At 47.5% G+C, this 20655-nt stretch overlaps 1 protein-coding gene across 1 annotated transcript in view; it reads left to right on the top strand.

Annotated features, from left to right (window-relative positions):
* The window catches only part of SMC5 (structural maintenance of chromosomes 5), a 403478-nt gene that overhangs the window by 275656 nt on the left and 107167 nt on the right, over positions 1-20655 (top strand). Inside the window, exons 13-14 of the mRNA XM_063913893.1 lie at positions 502-634; positions 19666-19839. Of these exons, the coding sequence (XP_063769963.1) occupies positions 502-634; positions 19666-19839 (307 nt within the window). The remainder of the gene's footprint in view (positions 1-501; positions 635-19665; positions 19840-20655) is intronic.

Below are 20655 nucleotides of genomic sequence, written 5' to 3'. Positions count from 1 at the left end.
CAACTAGTGTGTTCCTCTGCAGTGCAGTTGCCAGCGCTCCCTGGATTCAGCATGGCCGGCGGGCCGAACCAACTTTAGTGTTTCCAGCGTTCTGTGTCCTTAAACATCGCTCACAAGTTCTTCATTCATCAGTGTCTTTAAACATCGCTCACAAATTCTTCAGTGTCATTCACCATCGCTCACAAGTTCTTCATTCATCAGTGTCTTTAAACATCGCTCACAAATTCTTCAGTGTCATTCACCATCGCTCACAAGTTCTTCATTCATCAGTGTCTTTAAACATCGCTCACAAATTCTTCAGTGTTATTTACCATCGCTCACAAGTTCTTCATTCATCAGTGTCTGTAAACGTCTTTCACAAATTCTTCAGTGTCTTTCATCAATATGATTAAATTGTTTCAACCACCACAGATTTTATTTACCATGTTAGTGTATTGTGGGTTTTTTTCAATTAACTTATTTCTTTACTAACTATTGCCGTATCTTTGTCATTTCTCATAGACAGTATGGCTTTTTCTCCTACTTAAGAGAATTATTTGATGCTCCTGAACCAGTGATGAATTATTTGGTCTCCCAATATCATGTTCATGAAGTACCTGTGGGGACAGAGGAGACCAGGCATATGATAGAAAAAGTAAGTGATGGAACCAACAATAATAGTTTAGCTTACCTGTAACAACACAAGCTGGTTTTATTGCTTTGTTAGTGCTCTGTTTTCCTTGTACTGTACCTCATATTTCCGGAGTTGCTGTTTACATATTTACTAGACATGGTAGAGCAGCTTCATTCTCCCATTTTTTGGCTATACCACCTACCAATACATAAAACTGTATATATAACAACTTGGAAAAAATGCATGATCTGACCTATTTTTATACAGATGTGCCCTTAGTTAGCGTTGCTGCAATTGTGCCAAAGATGTCTTAAATCATAGAGATAGAGAAAGCGGCTCCATACTACAATGGACAATGAAGCTGCAGGTTGGCCAGTGTACCACTTTGCTCAGTGTTTGGGGTCATTACTGTTAATAACCCACTAACTGTGTATATTAGCAAATGTTTTTGAGTAGTTTAGCAAATGCCAGCTTTACTGTTTTTTGCTGCTGAATTTTGCTTCACATCATTATCCAAACCAGAAAAAAAACATAGAAAAATCCAAGTCTATTTAAAACCAGCTATGTATACTAGCAACTGCTTTTGCTATAGATGTAAATGTTTTGACTGTTTTATTAAATGGCTGATTTTTTTGTTCTGCTGTATTTTCTACCGCAGTGTTTTCTGTCCAACTCAAACCTACAGTATGACAATAGCTAAACATTCTGTATAATTTTAAATGTGAATAGGCATGTACTACTCAGATTAGCAGTCAGTGCACAGGGACAGTAATCGAACAACAACGGAATCACCTGACTGCCTGTTCTGCTTATTTGTAAATACTCTAAAGGCTTGTAAAACCTTGGTGCGATATTATATCCGTAACAAATCACGTCGTCTTGTGCCACACTATTTAATAAGTGTCGTGCTGGGGGGACACATCTGTAAGAAATATAAAATTCAGTGCTGTAAGTCCACCAATTATATGATTTACATACAAATGGCGACATATAGCCATTATTGTATCCGGATGATAGCTCAACAATGAAAAGGGCGACACCAAGTGGTCGACATTCATATGGTTGAATGGTCGACATGACCGAGATCTACACACACAAAGATCGACATGAGTTTTTTGGATTTATTTTTTTCCATTTTCAGGACTCTTTAATACTTTACCATCCTCGTGGACTGCAATTGGGAGTAGTAATCTTTTGACATACACACACAAATTTTTTTTTAAAAGCCATGTCAACATGTTTTAATGTGTCGACCATTTCCACGTCGACCCATCAGCCCTGTTGACCTTTTCACCACGTTGACCATGTTCATGTCGACCATTTGGTGTTGACCTTTTGAATGTCGACCCATTGATCCATAGCCTTCATTTCTGTTCTTTATCTAGGTGCTGAGGGAATTTATATAATAATTTCTCTGTCCGCAAGGCTGGTGGGACACTGGACCATGGGATTACTGATTGGGCTGGAGCTGGCACTTAAACTAAACTGAAGCTCCTGTCCCCCTGTAACCCCATAATACCAGTTTCTCTTAAGTGCCAATGGAGAAAGGGCACGTTTTGGGAGGTAAAGGGGTGTACACACTATCACTCTTTTAGAGTTTACCGGGCAGAAGCACTTTACTAGATTGCGGCGGCATCTTGCCAAGTTTACTGGGGAGGCTCCGTCCCTGGGAGCGCACCAACCACAGCCAGCCTAGGGGCATACCAAGTGCTTTCCCCACACAAGGAGGGAGTAGCACTTAACAGAATGCAGCCACAGAACAAGGGATGGAGCCTACAGCTGCTGGTTTTCCCTGTACATATCTGAAACAATATTGGCTGTGCTCTTTAACTGGTGCAAGTCTCAACCCCCCCCCCCCCCCCCCCTCCCCTTTCCACTCTCCTCTGCAACTGCTAGCCTCCCTGTAAAGACGAAGTATTTGTATATTAGACCTCATTCAGGTTGGATCGCAAATCACAATCCAACCGGAATTTCTGTGTAACCCGGTGGGCGCAGGGGCGCCCTGCAGTAAATACAAATGCCTCTGCCTGATTAACAAGCAGAGGCGTTTGCGGGGCAGGAGGGGGGCGGCATTGTTCCGTTTCCAAGACTGAGCGTTGTGGGGCGGCAGCAAGGATACGGTGTGTGGCATGGGAGTTATTGAGGCGGCTGTGTGATGTCACACGCAGCCACTCCGATCAAAAAGATGGCATCCCTAATTTCTGCGACCACGCAATAATTGCGGCACAAACGCAGTTAGTGCATAGTTGCATGGGGAGGCAGCGGTTACCATGCTGGGCAGCCTTGCCCTGCGATGGGTGGTCCCCAGCATGCGAGGCAAAGGCAGAGCCGGCCTTAGCTATAGGCAGGCTAGGCATTTGCCTAGGGCATTCAAGCATGTCTAGGGGCATCCAAGCATGTCCCTGCAGCATCTCATGCTGAGAGGGACAGTCTGCAAACTAACTGTTACTTTCCAAATGTATTCAATCAGTACTTGTATACACTGCTGTTTACATTTGTCAAAAAAAATGCACACTGTGCCTTAAACTTCCTCTGACATGCTTGAATGCCCCTGACTTGTGAAACCTCAGACAGACAGCAGAAGCCCAGTAAATGCAATTCCTGGACCTGTGACATTTTTACTGACTATATAAGGTTATTACTGGATGGCTTCTTATGATAACACATGTGTATTTTGGAAGACTACTTCACAGAAACCTGACATCACCTATACTGCTTGTGCACATGGGGGAGGGGGACCCTGCCATCCTGTGTCCCTTATCCCTGTGCAAACCCCAGGTGTCTGCAGGGACATAACATGGGCAGTGTTCTCCCCACACTTTATTTCCTAGTCAGTCCATACCGTAAAATTCCCCTGCCATCTAGCACTGTAACGTGGTCAGTAAGTTGCGTTGTGCTATTTCTATATGAAACATCAGTGCAGCGTGACTTTTGGACACATCAGACTGGAGGGCAGAGCATTTAGCTCCCACAGTATAAAGTAAAGTGCATGCAGTTAACGGGAGTAACAGACACCAGCAAACACACTGAATAGTGAAGAGAATGGACAGTTTCTACATGTTTGATACTGATCTTTTTGTATAACCAGCAAGTGTGGCAGTATATGTGTATTATGGGCATTACTAATGTGGGGCATATGTGTAAGGTGCATTACTGTGTGGCATTATGTGTATTATGGGCATTACTAATGTGGGGCATATATGTAAGGTTCCTTTACTGTGTGGAATTATATGTATTATGGTCATTACTGTGTGGCATTGTGCAGAGTTGAACTGGCCCACAGGGTAACCCCCCGGTGGGTCCCACTACCTGAGCGTTGCAGGTACAGATGCAGAACTAGCGACGGAGCTAGGGGGCACCAGACAAAATTTTGCCTAGGGCATCAAATTGGCTAGGGCCGGCTCTGGGCAAAGGATTGCAAATTCTGCAATCCTTACTGAATAGGGTCCATTATCTGTTATTGCCACTGCTGTTCTGGGAGTTCTGCAGTTGTATTTTTTCTGTTTCTGGGAATTGATTTTTCTGCTGCGGGGTACACTGGGCTCCACAAGGATAGACATTGGGTGTAGAGTAGGATCTTGATCCGAGGCACCAACAGGCTTAAAGCTTTGATTGTTCCCAGAATGCACAGCGTCACCTCCTCTATAACCCCGCCTCCCTGCACAGTAGCTCAGTTTTGTAGTTGGTGCTGCAGTAAACAGGCACATAACAGAGGGACTGCTCCAGGCAGCCCTAAGAAGAGCTTTTTTTGAAGAAAAAAGTGAAGACTTCAGGGGCAGCAGCAGTGGTAAATGTCAGAAGACATTCACTGCTGCAGCTCCAGCTCTCCCTAACGGCGCTGTACACTCCCGAGCCCTGGTTGCCGGGTAACTACAGCAGGAGGCTCCGGTTTTCTTCACGTCAGGCACACACGACGGGGTCTCTCCGGGATCGCGTGGCCGCGCTTCGGGAGGTGGTGAGTGGGACCCAGTCTTTATCGCGATCCGGCGCGGTCAGTGGGAGGCGGGCCGCGCGCACTGGTGGTGGACACTGTGGCAGTACAGGCGATCCCACTAGATCACCATGGCATGGGTGTAGGTGAGATTTTCTCTCTAAAGCATTTTTAGTAGCCCACAGTACCCGGTGGTTTTGCCAGCAGGGGGATAAGGCTTAGACCTGAAGCCCCTCCCCCAGCCCCAGGGCACCATTTCCCGCAAATGTTCCCACCTTGGAGCTGCATATCTGTCTCTCCCTCACTCCCTGTTAGTGTCTGGGCGCCATTATTTCTCAGCTTCACTGTTCCTGGGACTGCTTGGGCAAATCCTCCTGTGTAAAGCCGCCTGGTTGTCAGTGCTGTGACTTTACATGACACTTAAGTATTCTACCTGCCTATTTAGACAGTGCTAGTTAAGAAAGAGTGCATTTAGTCAGGGTTTTCTAGTACAATTACCCTGTGATATACATCCAGTTCTTACTGTGTAGTGTTATATCTATTGACTATATAGCTATATATATAAGCTAGTCCAGTGCAGTATTATTGTTAGTAATAACCTCTGCATTGTACAAACTGTGACTGTGTGTGCATTAGATAGCTGAGTGGTGTCCATTTCGTGTCTTTAACTCAACTTGCTATCCCTATATACTTTAATACGTATTTTTCTCTGTGATTTAGTCACCATATCTCTCCTTTATCTCTGCTAGTGCTGACTACACTGCGCAGGGGTTTGGGTAAGAGGTATTGTGCTGCTGCCAATTGTACTGTTACCTGATACTGCAAGTTATATCATGTCTGCTTCTGAGGGTAATGGTTCTGGGGCTGAACACACTGCCGGTTTTGCTGAAGCCACAGATCCCTATGAGGAGAATATAGCAGCTGTGGGCTCTGGTTCTGGGGGCTCCTTGCCCCCCAGTGGGACTGTGGCAACGGAGCTACATAATGACCCACCGTGGGCCGCTTTTTCCATGCTTCTACATACGCTAGTTCATAAACTAACACCCCCTATGAGACCCCCAATGCCGGTACAACCATATGTGGTCCCTGCAGCTAACCCGCCGTGGGCGGAAGATTTATCTGCTCAATTGAAGAAGTTGAACCAGTCCCTGACTACTAAAAAGTCTGAACATTGCTCGCCTAAGCCCCAGGGGTCCTCTAAGCGAGCGCTTGTCTCCTCACAATCCACTGCTGTCACTGACACCTCGTCTGATGAAGACGGCACTTACACTGACCCTACAGGTTCTTCTCAGATACGGCTGATGGGAAGGGTAGTTCACATGTGGATGTTCCTGATCTTTTGGAGGCTATTAAGTTAATTCTACAGATTACGGATGATCCCGAGCCATCCGTCCCTCCTAAGAAACCAGATAGATTCAAGCGTCAGAAAGTGGTTAAACAAGTTTTACCTCACTCTGATCACCTAGTGGATATACATCAGGAACCCTGGGAAAACCCGGGTACGAAGTTTGTGCCTCAAAAGAAGATGCTGGCTCGCTATCCCCTCGCACCAGAGCTGTCTAAGAATTGGGAAACGCCTCCTCCAGTAGACTCGCATGTGGCTAGGATGGTGGTTTCCTCAGCTCTACCTGTCACTACCATAACGTCTCTAAAAGAGCCTAAGGATAAACGTGTGGAGGGTTGTCTTAAAGCGACTTACACCCTCACGGGTGCTACACAAGGGCCCACTATTGCAGCAACATGGGCTGCAGAGGCTATTGAAGCATGGGCCTTGGAGTTAGAAGCTGAAATCTCTTCTGACCATGCTAGACAATGCTTGTCATATATTGTCACAGCTTCTCACTATATTAAAGAGGCGGCTTCTGATGCCGGTATCCTAGCAGCCAAGGCCTCTACTACGTCAGTCCTGGCTCGCCGGATATTGTGGCTTAGATCCTGGTCTGTGGATCTGGACTCTAGAAAAACCCTGGAGGTACTCCCTTTTAAGAGAGATATTCTGTTTGGGGAGGACTTAAATAAGATAGTGGCTGACTTGGCTTTTGCCAAGTACCGCTCCTTCTGTGTCGAAGGCTAAAAGTACTTCCTTTCGCTCCTTTCGTCCTTCAGGTAAAGCAAAAGGTCAGGCGTACAACAAGCAGGCCCGCACTTCCAAACCTGGTAAGCCAAAGCCAAAAAGAGCCTGGGCGGCCCGTCAGCCAGCTTCCAAGGCCGATAAGCCTGCCGCATGACGGGACGGGCCTCCCCCTGGGGGATCCCAGGGTGGGGGGCCGGCTTCTAAGGTTTACCCAGGAATGGTTGAAGACCGCTTCCGATGCCTGGGTACGGGAAGTCGTCACTCGAGGTTACGCCATAGCCTACAAAATCCGACCCCCTCATCGATTTTGCCAGACAGACAAAGGCAAACACTCTGCATTCGGTGATACAGACCCTCCTGGATACAGGAGTCGTAGTACAGGTGCCTCTTGCGCATAGGGGCCGGGGGTACTATTCTCCGCTGTTTCTAGTCCCGAAACCGAATGGGTCCTCCCGGCCCATTCTCAACCTCAATGCATTGAACAGGTTTGTGAAGGTTTCCAAGTTCAGTATGGAAACTCTTCGCTGTATAGTTCTGGCCTTGGAACCTGGGGACTACATGGTCTCCCTGGACATACAGGATGCTTACCTGCATATTCCTATAGCAGCGTCACATCAGCAATACCTGAGGTTTGCTATTGGCAACCTCCATTACCAGTTTCGGGCGTTACCTTTTGGTTTAACAACGGCTCCGCGAGTCTTCACCAAAGTTATGGCGGTGATGACGGTGGTACTCCGCCGTCAAGGGGTCAGGATACTGCCGTATCTGTACGACTTGTTAATCCTGGCAAATTCCCCAGAACTTCTCCTACGTCATCTAGATATGACGGTCAGGTTTCTACAAGCCCACGGGTGGCTCATCAACTGGAAGAAATCCTCCCTGATCCCTGCTCAGAGCATGGTGCATCTGGGAGCGCTATTGGACACTCACAACCAGAGGTTGTTCTTGTGTCAGGAGATATAGTCCTGAAGCTTCAGGACAGGATTCGTTGCTTCCTTTCTCGTCCGCAAGTGTCGATACATTCGGCGATGCAGGTGCTGGGCCTCATGGTATCAGCATTCGACATGGTGGAGTATGCTCAATTCTATTCTCACATCCTCCAGAGGCTGATTCTAGCCAAATGGGACGGCCTGCCTCACCGGATCAGGTCTCAAATGATCTCAGTGACTCCGGAGGTCTGTCTGTTGCTTCTATGGTGGCTCCAGGACCAACGATTGTGCAAGGGCCGTCCCTTCTGGATATCCAACTGGGTCCTGTTGACGACAGATGCCAGTCTAAGAGAATGGGGCGCGGTGCTGGAGCAACACTCCCTTCAGGGTCGGTGGACCAAGGAGGAGTCCCTCCTCTCAATCAACATTCTGGAATTGCGGGCGGTCTTCAATGCATTGAACCTAGCCCAGCATTTAATTCAGAACCGTCCTGTTCAAGTGCAGTCGGACAATGCCGTCACAGTGGCTTACATAAATCATCAAGGCGGCACTCGAAGCTGTCTGGCAATGAAGGAAGTCTCACGGATTCTACATTGGGCGGAACGCCATCTACCGGCCATATCGGCAATCTTCATTCCGGGAGTCCTGGATTGGGAAGCAGACTTTCTCAGTCGTCAGGACGTACATGCCGGCGAGTGGGGCCTCCATCCAGAAGTGTTTCAACTCCTAGTGGAAAAGTGCGGTCTTCCAGACGTAGATCTGATGGCGTCTCGACACAATCACAAGGTTCCAGTCTTCGGAGCAAGGACAAGGGATCCTCAAGCAGCATTCGTGGATGCGCTGGCGGTGCCGTGGAGGTTTCGGCTGCCGTACGTGTTCCCTCCGGTGTCACTCCTGCCCAGGGAAATTCGGAAGTTCAAGCAAGAAAAAGGAATTCTGCTTCTCATAGCTCCAGCGTGGCCCAGACGGCACTGGTTCTCAGACCTGCAAGGCCTATCGTCAGAGCGTCCAATTCTACTTCCACAACGCCCAGACCTCCTCGTTCAGGGCCTCTGTGTCTACCACGACCTAGCCCGGCTGTCTTTGACGGCGTGGCTCTTGAAGCTTCCGTCTTAAGGGCTAAAGGGTTTTCTGAGGCGGTCATTCAAACTATGTTGCGGGCCCAGAAACCGGCTTCGGCTCGGATTTACTATAGGGTCTGGCATTCTTAGTTTGTTTGGTGCGCATCTAACGATTATGACGCTTCCAAGTTTAGTATAGCCAAGTTGTTGGCTTTTCTTCAGCAGGGCCTGGACTTAGGCCTGCGTCTGGCCTCCCTCAAAGTTCAAGTATCTGCCTTGTCGGTGTGGTTTCAGAGAAAAATTGCGACCTTACCTGATGTGCATACCTTTACTCAGGGTGTGTTGCGTATCCAACCTCCCTATGTCCCGCCTGTGGCTCCTTGGGACTTGTCGGTGGTTTTGGAGGCGTTACAAGAGTCTCCGTTTGAACCTCTTGGTTCAGCTGATCTTAAGTGGCTTTCCCTTAAGGTGGTGTTTCTGCTGGCTATTGCTTCAGCTAGAAGAGTGTCGGATTTGGGTACCTTGTCCTGTAGTTCCCCATATCTGATATTTCACCGTGACCGGGCGGTTCTTAGGACTCGTCCCGGATATTTACCTAAGGTGGTTTCCTCGTTCCACCTTAACCAGGAGATTGTGGTTCCGGCACTTGTTTCTCCTGATCTGTCTCCCAAAGAGAAGTCTTTGGATGTGGTACGGGCTCTCCGTATCTATGTGAAGAGAACTGCTTCCATTAGGAAATCTGATTCTCTCTTTGTACTGTTTGGATTTCACAACCAGGGCTGGCCTGCTCACAAGCAGACTTTGGCCAGATGTATTAGAATGGTGATTGCGCATGCTTATGTGAGGGCTGGTCTATCGGCTCCTGCTCACATTATGGCCCATTCTACTCGGTCTGTTGGACCTTCTTGGGCGGCCCGCCGTGGTGCGATCCTTGAACAATTGTGCAAGGCGGCTACGTGTTCCTCAGTGAACACGTTCATAAGGTTCTATGCCTTCGATACTGCCGCTTCCCAGGATGCTTCCTTTGGACGCCGGGTTCTTGTGCCCACTTCAGTGCGTCCCCTCCCATAATGAACTGCTTTAGGACATCCCCAATGTCTATCCTTGTGGAGCCCAGTGTACCCCGCAGCAGAAAATGAGATTTATGGTAAAAACTTACCTTTGTTAAAACTCTTTCTGCGAGGTACACTGGGCTCCACAAGGCGCCCACCCTGACGCACTTAGCTTCTTTGGGTTGGTATGACATTAGCCGCTTACACTTCTCCTGTCGTGAGAGTGTGGTGTATGTGGCTACTAACCATTGTCGTCTCTCTTCCTGCTACTGCATTGGGCTGGTTAACTAAAAACTGAGCTGCTGTGCAGGGAGGCGGGGTTATAGAGGAGGTGGCGCTGTGCATTCTGGGAACAGTCAAAGCTTTGAGCCTGTTGGTGCCTCGGATCAAGATCCTACTCTACATCCAATGTCTATCCTTGTGGAGCCCAGTGTACCTCGCAGAAAGAGATTTAACAAAGGTAAGTTCTTACCATAAATCTCGTTTTACCTGCATCCACTATACATGGCGAAAGTGCTTAGGAAATATTATGGACAAAGCTAAATCCGTCAAAGCAAAAAGAGCTACTATGGGTTTGTTTTTCATTTGTGCCCAATGTAATATTAAATTACATTGGGGCGTTGTGTCAGATGAGGTCTAGTGTTGTGCAGGCATCGGGGACCATCGAGTCTCCCGTTGTGGAGCTGGTGTCAGCACAGGCTCTGAGTCGGTTGGTCTATGACTCAGAAGGGTCAGGCTAGAGCAGCTGCTCCTGTCGGTGTGACTCCCCTTTGGTGTCTGATCTTCCTTGGAGTGTACGACCTCAGGGTTTGAAAACGTTTTCTCTTATTTGGAACGCTTTTTGGATTCTCAGCTGCGCACGACGCATATGTGTCTTCCTGCTTCCAGGACTCGAGTTGAAGTAACTGATTCAGTTGAGGAGGGTGAACTTACTTAGACTGGCATCGCCAGCGGATGAGAAAATTAAGTCTTCCTTGAGTCATTTGTGTGGATGGCCTCATTGCTGCTTTGCCTCGCTCTTTAGACTGTTTAGGATTCCAAAGTGGAGGCTCTGGATCTGTTAATTAATCATTGCAAAACGGTTGTTACTTTCCCATCTACTTCGGGTCTCAACAATATCTCATTGAGGAGGATGGAAAGTGCCAGATAAGAAGTTCTCAGTTCCTTGCAAATTTGCTTCACTTTATCCTCTTCCAATGTATCATGTATCCAAAGTGGATACATGACCTAAGTGGGAATTGCTAACCAAGGTTGAAGCTGCAGTTGCACATTTAGTTGAAAACACAGCTCCTCCTGTTCAGGGCTCGGTATCCACTAGATAAAAAAAAAATTGGAAGGTAGTCCATTTTTATAGGCTCCGGGGTCGTTTTATGATATTTACTAGCCTCCGCATGGGTCGCTTGAGCTGTGGAGAATTGGGATGACAAACTCACTGAGGGCGTTCACAGCAATTCACCAAGGAATCCCCTTCTGGAATTAGCAGAACAGTTTTGTGGTGCAGCTGAATGTGTGTAGGAGGCGATGTAAGATGGTGCTCAAGTGGCTTCTAGGGTTTCAGCTACGACCATCCCGGCTTGATGAGCCCTTTGCCTCCACGCTCGGAATGCAGATTTAGAATCAAAGCGTTCCATTGAATCTCTTCTGTTTGAGAGGGTGTTCTCTTTGGGCCTGAACTGGATTCTATTATTCCCCAGGCTACCAATAACAAAAGCACATTTCTTTTTATTGCAGCCCTTAAACAGTGGGGTCCACGTTTCTGAGATTTTCGCTCTTCCTTTCGGGGTGGAGTATCCACTAGAGGTCAATCTGTCAAAGGCCGATTCTTCCCAGGCAGGGAGTTTGGCTTCTTCTAAGGGTAGATTTTTTGATGCCAGCCATCGCTCGAGGGCCAATGCTCCTGAGAAACCTAGCATCTGATGTCTCTCTGGTCACTTAAAGGTTGGAGGGCAGTTGCTCCAATTCAGAGTGTTAGGTGGAGCCATCTTCGGAGGCATGTGTGCTAGACATTGGTCTGCCACCACTGTTCTCTGGGATGCGGACAAGAGGGTGGCATTGAACCAGGATATCAATTATCTTATCTCAAATTGCTCCTGTCCCTCCACTGGAATGAAAACTGTGGTTTTAGTCCAACCTGTTCCATGGGGGTAATTCAAAGTTGATCGCAGCAGCAAATTTGTTAGCAGTTGGGCAAAACCATGTGCACTGCAGGGGAGGCTGATATAACATGTGCAGAGAGAGTTAGATTCGAGTGGGTTATTTTGTTTCTGTCAATCCCATGGAACTTTCGGCTGCCGTACGTGTTTCCTCCGGTGTCACTCCTGCCCAGAGTACTACGGAAGTTCAAGCAAGAAGGAGGAAACCTACTTCTGATCGCTCCAGCATGGCCCAGACAGCACTGGTTCTCCGATCTACAGGGTCTCTCGCTAGATCGTCCCCTTCTACTTCCACAACGACCAGACCTCCTCATTCAGGGCCCTTGTGTTTACCAGGACTTGGCCCGTCTGGCTTTGACGGCATGGCTCTTGAAGCTTCTGTCCTGAGGGCCAAGGGTTTTTCTGAGGCGGTCGTTCAAACTATGTTGAAGGCCCGTAAGGCGGCTTCTGCTCGGATTTACCATAGGGTCTGGACTTACCGTTGTTAAATCTTTTTCTGCGAGGTACACTGGGCTCCACAAGGCGCCCACCCTGACACACTTGGCTTCTTTGGGTTGGTATGGCATAGCCGCTGACACCCTCTCCTATGGCGAGTGTGTGGTGTAATTGGCTACGAGCGATTGTCGTCTCTGGTACCTGCTACTGCACTGGGCTGGTTAACGAAACTGAGCTCCTGAATGAAGAGGAGGCAGCGCTGTGCATCTTGGGAACAGTCAAAGCTTTGAGCCTGTTGGTGCCTCAGATCATGATCCTACTCTACACCCGATGTTAATCCTTGTGGAGCCCAGTGTACCTCTCAGAAAGAAATGAAACAACAGTAAGTTCTTACCATAAATCTTGTTTTTACCAGAAGAAGAGGGGGAGAAACTAGAACCCATTATAGAGGATTCCTCTCCAGCACAGGGTATTGAACCCCTTATCCTCGCTATAAGAGATCTTTTAAAAATTCCTGCTGAGGATACTGAGGTACAGCAGTCATGTTTTTCTCTTCGCAGAGAGAGGCTCATGTCACGTTTCTGGATTCCAAATAATTAGATGACCTTTTCAGGCAACCTTGAGTTAATCATGATAAAAAATTCCAGGTGACAAAGCGTTTGATAAACACTTTCCCATTTGCACAAGAAGGCAGGAAAATATGGGAAAATCCCCCTGCTGTGGCCGCCTCAGTCACACACCTATCTAAGAAAACAGTGTTACCGGTTCCTGGAGCTACTGCATTAAAGGAACCAGGGGATAGGAAAATAGAAAGTACTATGAAGTCTTTACACGGCAGCAGCAGCGTCCCAGAGGCCTGTTATTACAGGCTGTTGGATGACGCATGCCATTCATATATGGGCTGGTCAGATTCAGGAGGGCTTAACTAGTGACAAGTCCTTAGTAGAAATAGCGACGCTGGTGAAACAGATTCAGGATACAGCTCGTCTCCTTTGTGACTCTATCAAGAATATGTGACATCAACGCGAGGACCACTACCATGGCGGTTTCTGCACGCAGAGCCTTGTGGTTGCATCAGTGGGTAGCGGACGCGGAATCAAAGCACAGTGTGGAAGCTCTACCGTTCATAGGAGATTGGCTATTTGGGGGTGAGTTGGCACATGGATTTCAAAAGCTACAGCAGGGAAATCCACATATCTTCCCTCTGCGGCTCCAATGGCCAGACGTTTCTACCCGGGTCCCTCCATGCAGTCCTTTCAGACCGCGAGGTTTAAGCCAAGAGCCAGAGGCGCCTCAAATGCTGCGAGAGGCACCAGAGGTAAAACACGAAAACCTGCCGCTGCAGGTTTACAAGAGCAGAGCACCAGCTCTGCTTCCGCCAAGGTCTCAGCATGAAGGTGTCTCTCCATCCCTGAGGGATCGCGAGATGGGAGCACGGTTACATCACTTCAGCCGTATTTGGGAAAGCTCCTGCAATGTTGACTATGTAAAAGATCTGATCTCCCATGGCTACATACTGGAGTTCAACAGTGCTCTACCTCACAGATATTTGAGGTCAAGCTTGCCAGCTTTAGAGGTAACTCGGGTTACGCTGCAGGAGGCCATTCAAAAATTGGTTCAGACCCAGGTCATTGTTCCAGTTCCACTACAACAACCTGTTTGTGGTACCGAAGCTGGGCGGTTCGGTAAGGCCCATTTTGAATCTAAAATCCTTAAACCCTTATCTGTGGTTTTTCAAATTCAAGATGGAATTCTTTGCGAGCAGTGATCCCAGGACTTGAAGAAGGGGAGTTCCTGGTATCTCTGGATATAAAGTACGCTTGCCTTCATATTCCAATATGGCCGCCCTATCAGGCTTACCTCAGGTTTGCTCTGCTGAATGATCACTACCAATTCCAGGCACTACTCTTTGGTCTATCCATGGCACCAAGGGTCTTCACGAAGTTGATAGCAGAAATTATGTTTCAGCTCCGTGTTCAGGGGATCAACATTGTTCCCTACCTGGATGATCTTTCGATAAAATCAAGATCCGGGGAGGGTCTATTAACCAATATCAGCCTCACTATACAGCTACTGTCACACCATGGGTGGATTCTTAATTTGCAAAAATCGCACCCCGAGCCGACTCAACAGCTTCGGTTCCTGGGAATGATTATGGACACAGTGGCTCAGAAGGTTTTCCTCCCAGCAGACAAAGTGAGGACGCTTCAGGAAATGGTCCGAGCGGTTCTAAACCCAAATCGGGTTTCCATCCATCTTTGCATACGCCTGTTAGCAAAGATGGTGGCCTCATATGAGGCAGTCCAATATGGTAGGTTCCATGCAAGGCCTTCCAACTAGATCTTTTGAACAAGCGGTCGTGGTCTCATTGATGCATCGGATTATACGTCTCTCACCTCAGGCCAGGATGTTTCCTGTGGTGGCTGCAGTCCTCTATTCTGGTGGAAGGTCGGAACTTCGGAATTCAGGATTGGATTCTCCTAACCACGGATGCGAGTCTGAGAGGTTGGGGAGCTGTAAGCCAAGGGGCACAGTTCCACGAGGCCCTTCTTCCGATCAACATTCTGGAACTCCGGGCAATCTACAATGTTCTGCTTCAGGCCTCTCCTCTGCTTCAGAATCAGGCCATTCAGGTTCAATCGGACAACGCCACAGCGGTAGCGTACATCAACCGACAAGAGGGAACCAAGAGCAGAGCTTGCATGCGAGAGGTGTCAAAGATACTCCTCTGGCCGGAAAGAAATGCAAAGGCAATATAGGCCATATTCATTCCGGGAGTAGACAACTGGGATGCGGACTTCCTAGGGTGACCTCTACCTGGGAGAGTGGGGCCTCCACCCACAGGTCTTTCAACAGATCACGAACCAGTGGGGTTGTCCGCAGATCGATCTGATGGCGTCTAGACTCAACAAGAAGCTTCTGCTGTATTGTTCAAGAACCAGGGACTCTCAGGCGACAGCAGTGGATGCACTTACAACGCCGTGGTTTTACCAGTTGGTATACTTTTTCCCTCCGATCCCATTGCAACCAAGGGTGCTAAAGAAAATCAGAAGGGAAAGAGTTTAGGCAATCCTGATTGCCCCCAAATGGCCTCGAAGAGCTTGGTATGCAGACATTCTGGCCATGTCTATAGAAGATCCTTGGCCTCTGCCAATGCGAGACGATCTTCAGCAAGGGCCGTTCGTCTATCCGGACTTATGGCGGCTTCGTTTGACGGCATGGCGGTTGAGCGGAACTATCACTGTTAGGGAGCGGCGGCCGCCGTGCGCTGGGTCTCCGGGGCGGTCTCCCCTGGTGGACTTCGGCTCCGGTGTGCGACTTGCGTCTCTCTGGACCATGGACACCGCCGTTGTGCCTGGCGTCCATGTGGGCGGAATGGGCCAATCGCGCGATCCAGAGCTCCCTCTACCATTCAGAGGCAGAGCAGGCAGTTCAAAAGGAGGTGCTGAGCAAAACTCAGGCACCTGAGTATAATCACTAAGCAAGCTACTCCCAGGCTCACGCTGCTGCTCGTGGAGACCTGTTTCTTAGCTCTCACAGAGTTTCAGTGCTTCCAGCATTACAGTGTGTTTCCCAGCTCTCACGTAGTTCCAGTGCTTCTAGCTTTACAGTGTGTTTCTCAGCTCCCACAGAGTTCCAGTGCTTCCAGCATTTCAGCATCGTTCACAAACCATCACTCATTTCTTCATTCAGTGTTCTTCAGCATCGTTCAGAAGTCATCACTCTTTTTCATTCAGTGTTCTTCAGCACTGTTCAGAAGTCATCACTCATTTCTTCATTCAGTATTCTTCAGCATCGTTCACAAGTCATCACTCATTTCTTCATTCAGTGTTATTCAGCATCGCTCACAAGTCATCACTCTTCTTCATTCAGTGTTCTTCAGCATCGCTCACAAGTCATCACTCATTTCTTCATTCAGTGTTCTTCAGCACCGTTCACAAGCCATCACTCATTTCTTCATTCAGTGTTCTTAAGCATCGTTCACAAGTCATCACTCATTTCTTCATTCAGTGTTCTTCAGCATCGTTCACAAGTCATCACTCATCTCTTCATACAGTATTCTTCAGCATCGTTTCCGAGTCATCATTTCATTTCTTCATTCAGTGTTCTTTGGCATCCTTTTCAAGCATTAGATACCTATAAATCTGCACGAGGAAGACCTTTATTCTGACCCAGCTACGGTTCCTCTCCTCGACCATCGGAAGAATCCCCAAGTACCCAACTTTTTCCCGTCCCAGGTCTGTAACAGAATACTCAGGCTAAATGGACTCGGAGGATCGGAATGCGGAAACAAGCGCCATACAGTGTTTGGCTTCCCGTTTACAGAGTCAGGAGGCGGCACATGGTCGGGTGATGCAGTATCTCCAGGAGTTGTCTGGATCAAATACAAGCATATTTGGCTTCGGTGGCTCCGGGCCCCGCTTCGGTAGTAGTTTCCAGTAGTGCCCAGCTTTCGGAAGCGGTTAGGTCTCATCTCCAGCTTCCTACTCCATCTCAATATAACGGAGATTCAAAACATTGCCGCAGGTTCTTGAACCAGTGCGAGGTGCACCTTGAAGTGCTCTCACATAACTTCCCTACGGATCGATCCAAAGTGGCTTACATAATTTCCCTGCTCAAGGGTTCAGCGTTGGATTGGGTATCTCCGTTGTATGAACGTTCCGACCCACTAGTCTCCAATTACACCGACTTCATAGCTTCTTTCCGAAGAATTTTTGATGAAACCGGTAGGTCCACCGCAGCTTCTACCGTATTGCTCAGTGTTCGTCAAGGCTCTCGTTCCATAGGGCAGTACATAGTCCAATTCCAGACCAATGCTTTGGAATTGCGCTGGAATAACGAAGCTCTCAGGGCCGCCTTCTGGAGTGGGCTCTCGGACCGTCTTAAGGATGAGCTGGTCACCAGGGATCTGCCTGATCAACTTGAAGAGTTAATCTCGCTCTGCGTCAAAGTGGATCTCCGAATGCTGTAGCGTGGTAGTGAGCATAGCCTGTCGGATCGGCCTAAGTTCCAGCCCCTCCCTCCCAGACAAGCTGCATCACCAAGTCTGGATGAACTCATACAGATCAATCAGTCCCGTTTGTCTTTTGAAGAGCGCCAGCGTCGTCGTGAGGGGAAACTTTGCCTCTACTGTGGAGCCGCGGATCACTTTATTAAGTTTTGCAAGTCACATCCGGGAAACGGGGAAGCCTAGCTTGTTCCGGAGGAGTCCAGTTGGGTGCCACGTCCAAATCTTCTCCAGCAGAGGACTGTTTATTCTCTATATTGTTGTTTTCCCAATCAGCCACTAAGTCCCTCTACGCCTTGCTGGATTCCAGGGCCGCTGGGGATTTTATCTCTGCCTGTTGCGCCCAGGAAATGGGTCTAAAGCTGAAGTACATCGACTAACCCATTTTGCTGACCGCTATTAATGGTACCTAAATCTCCAATGGACTCATTTCCAGTCGCACAGAGCCAATCAAGCTGCAGGTCGGAGCTCAACATCTTGAACATCCTGGATTTTCTAGTGATTCCGGAGATGCCTCATTACCTTGTCCTCGGCTTACCCTGGCTCATGATCCACAACCCCCACATCGATTGGGAGTCCTCGCAAATCTTATCCTGGAGCTCCTACTGTCATTCAAGTTGCCTCACGCCTGATGACCCGCTTTGAGTGTCCTCCAAATCAGACAAAGAACTTCTTCCGGAAGCCTATCAGGAATACGCAGATGTCTTTTCCGAGCAAGCAGCCGATCAGTTACCGCCCCATAGACCTCCCCGGTGGGCTTCGGCTGACTGCCTGCGGCTGGCGTCTGTCCGGACCATGAATGCCGGCCTTGCGCCCGGCGTCCACGTAGGCGGAATAGGCCAATGGCGCGATCCGGAGCTTCCTCCACCAATCAGAGGCAGAGCGGGCAGTTCAAAAGGAGGCGCTGGGCAACGCTCCGGCGCCTGAGTGTCGTCGATAAGCAAGCTACTCCCAGGCTCACGCTGCTGCTCGTGAAGAACTGTTTCTCAGCTCTCACAGAGTTCCAGTGCTTCCAGCAATTACAGTGTGTTTCCCAGCTCTCACGGAGTTTCTAATGCTTCCAGCATTACAGTGTGTTTCTCAGCACTCACAGAGTTCCTGTACTTCCAGCATTTCAGCATCGTTCACAAGTAATCACTCATTTCTTCATTCAGTGTTCTTCAGCATCGCCTTGAAGGTCTACGTCAAGGACGTGTCTGGTCAGAAAAACGGATTCCTTTTTGTGCTCTATGACGCTCAGAAAAAGGGTTGTTCTGCTTCTAAGCAGTCAATTGCTCGCTGGTTCAGGCTTGCTTTCCATCAGGCCTATACTTAGGCAGCCTTGCCTGTTCCGCAGTCTCTGAGGGCCCACTCTGTGGGATCCTCCTGGGCGGCTGCCCATGGAGTGTCAGCTTTGCAACTATGCCGAGCGGCTACCTGGTCGGGGAGAAACACTTTTGTAAAGTTCTTCAAGTTTGATACCCTGGCCAAAGAGGATACCCAGTTTGGGCAGGTGGTGCTACAGACGTCTCTGCACGTTCTCGCCCGTTCTGGAAGCTTTGGGACATCCACATTGGATTAAGTGAACCCCATTATCCCTTTTGGATGTTAGAGAAAATAGGATTTTAATTACCTACCGTTAAATCCTTTTCTCGTAGTCCATAAGGGATATTGGGCACCTGCCTTAGTGTGTTGACTTTTCGGCAGGTTGTTCTTGTATGAAAGTTGTCTGTATCAGCTGTTGCTTTCATGTTAACCAGCTGTTGCTGGTCTGTTTCTGTTGTGGTGTGCTGGTGTGTTACTCTCACCCCCTCGTCTTATTATGATCATTCTCTCAAGTATGTCCATCTCCTTCGGGCACAGTTTACCTAGACTGGCTGTGGGAGGGGGCATAGAGGGGAGGAGCCAGCACACCCTGTTTGAAGATTTAAAGTGCACCGGCTCCTTTGGACCCCATCTATACCCCATCGTACTAAGTGAACCCCAGTATCCCTTATGGACTACGAGAAAAGGATTTACCAGTAATTAAAATCCTATTTTTCATTTCATAGCTTTGCACCCTCCACATCACAATGGATGTCACATTGACACATTTTGGTGATCACCCATTGCGTTCGACTTGGACAAATATACAGGTTTATGGGCAAACCAGTTTAAATTGCACAAACAAGTAATTCCATTGGTGCTCATACAAAATGAACTATTTTTTAAAAGATATTTTTTTCTCTTTCCATTGACTAAGGTATAAGCAATTAGCTAGTACTGTAGCTAGTAGTCACTTTCTGTAAATAATACTTACAGTAGCAACTTTCTTTAATTATTTGGCTGATTTCCTTCTGTGCTTTCTGTTTTATTTAGCAGGAAATGCTTTTTGCCATCTTTTAGTGTTCTCCACTGCAAGAATTTTTGTTACCATTTTTCCTTTTTTAGGTCATAAATGAAGTCGGAATTCGTCAGTTGTACACTGCAGAGGAAAAGTATTCCACTAAAGTATCTGCGTATAGTAACAGCATTATCTCCAGCAATGTCTACCTGAAAGGAGCGCAGTTTCTTACAGTCACAGTAGATGCAGAGGAGAGGAGACAGGTGCTTCAACAGTTTAAGGTAAAGAAAACTATATTTCATAGTGCAAGATTGTTACATTATTAAGTTATCTAACCAGTAACCATAGAGAAAAAGTAACTCTTGTCTGTAGAAATGTACATAATTGCCGCAATTTGTATTCCTGTACCCAAAGTAGTATTGAAGTTAACAGGGTTACCGTAAAAATATCTGAGAGATCCCGCACAGGTCTGTTAAGTGATCTATGTATAGAAAAACCAAGATGGACAATTAGGGGAAGGTATCCCTGTTATGGTCCAATTGGTGGTGCACCCAGAGTCAGTATAACAAGCTATGTCAAAAAAGGAAGAAAAAGAAGACTGGTGTGGGCGCACTCTTATGTTAAATCAGGATATGAAGTTAAAATAGCATCTTTATTTATTATGATTAAAAGGATAACTATCCTATAACAAACACAACACTAAAGACCAACCAACTAGGTTGGACAATGTATCAGCATAAAAATATGTGACAATAAGATCAAAAATAAATGTTCTGTCACACAAAAGGCTTAGATAAATTGATAATGAGCTAACCATTGGTTAATTAATTAATACAGATCCATTACACAGGACAAATCAACCAGTAATTTCTTGGATTATTGTATAAAGATAGTTTACAAATGTAGGTCAGAATAGGATTGGATCTGAAAACATCAAATAGGAGTGTTGCTAAAAATAGATACCCATTACTGAGTGATTGAACACACTCAGTCACATATTTTTATGCTGATACATTGTCCAACCTAGTTGGTTGGTCTTTAGTGTTGTGTTTGTTATAGGATAGTTATCCTTTTAATCATAATAAATAAAGATGCTA

This window comes from Pseudophryne corroboree, chromosome 1 (assembly GCF_028390025.1).
Source record: "Pseudophryne corroboree isolate aPseCor3 chromosome 1, aPseCor3.hap2, whole genome shotgun sequence".
Lineage (NCBI taxonomy): Eukaryota > Metazoa > Chordata > Amphibia > Anura > Myobatrachidae > Pseudophryne > Pseudophryne corroboree.
The sequence above is the reverse complement of the archived record's forward strand: the minus strand, read 5'-3'. Positions and strand labels throughout refer to the sequence as shown.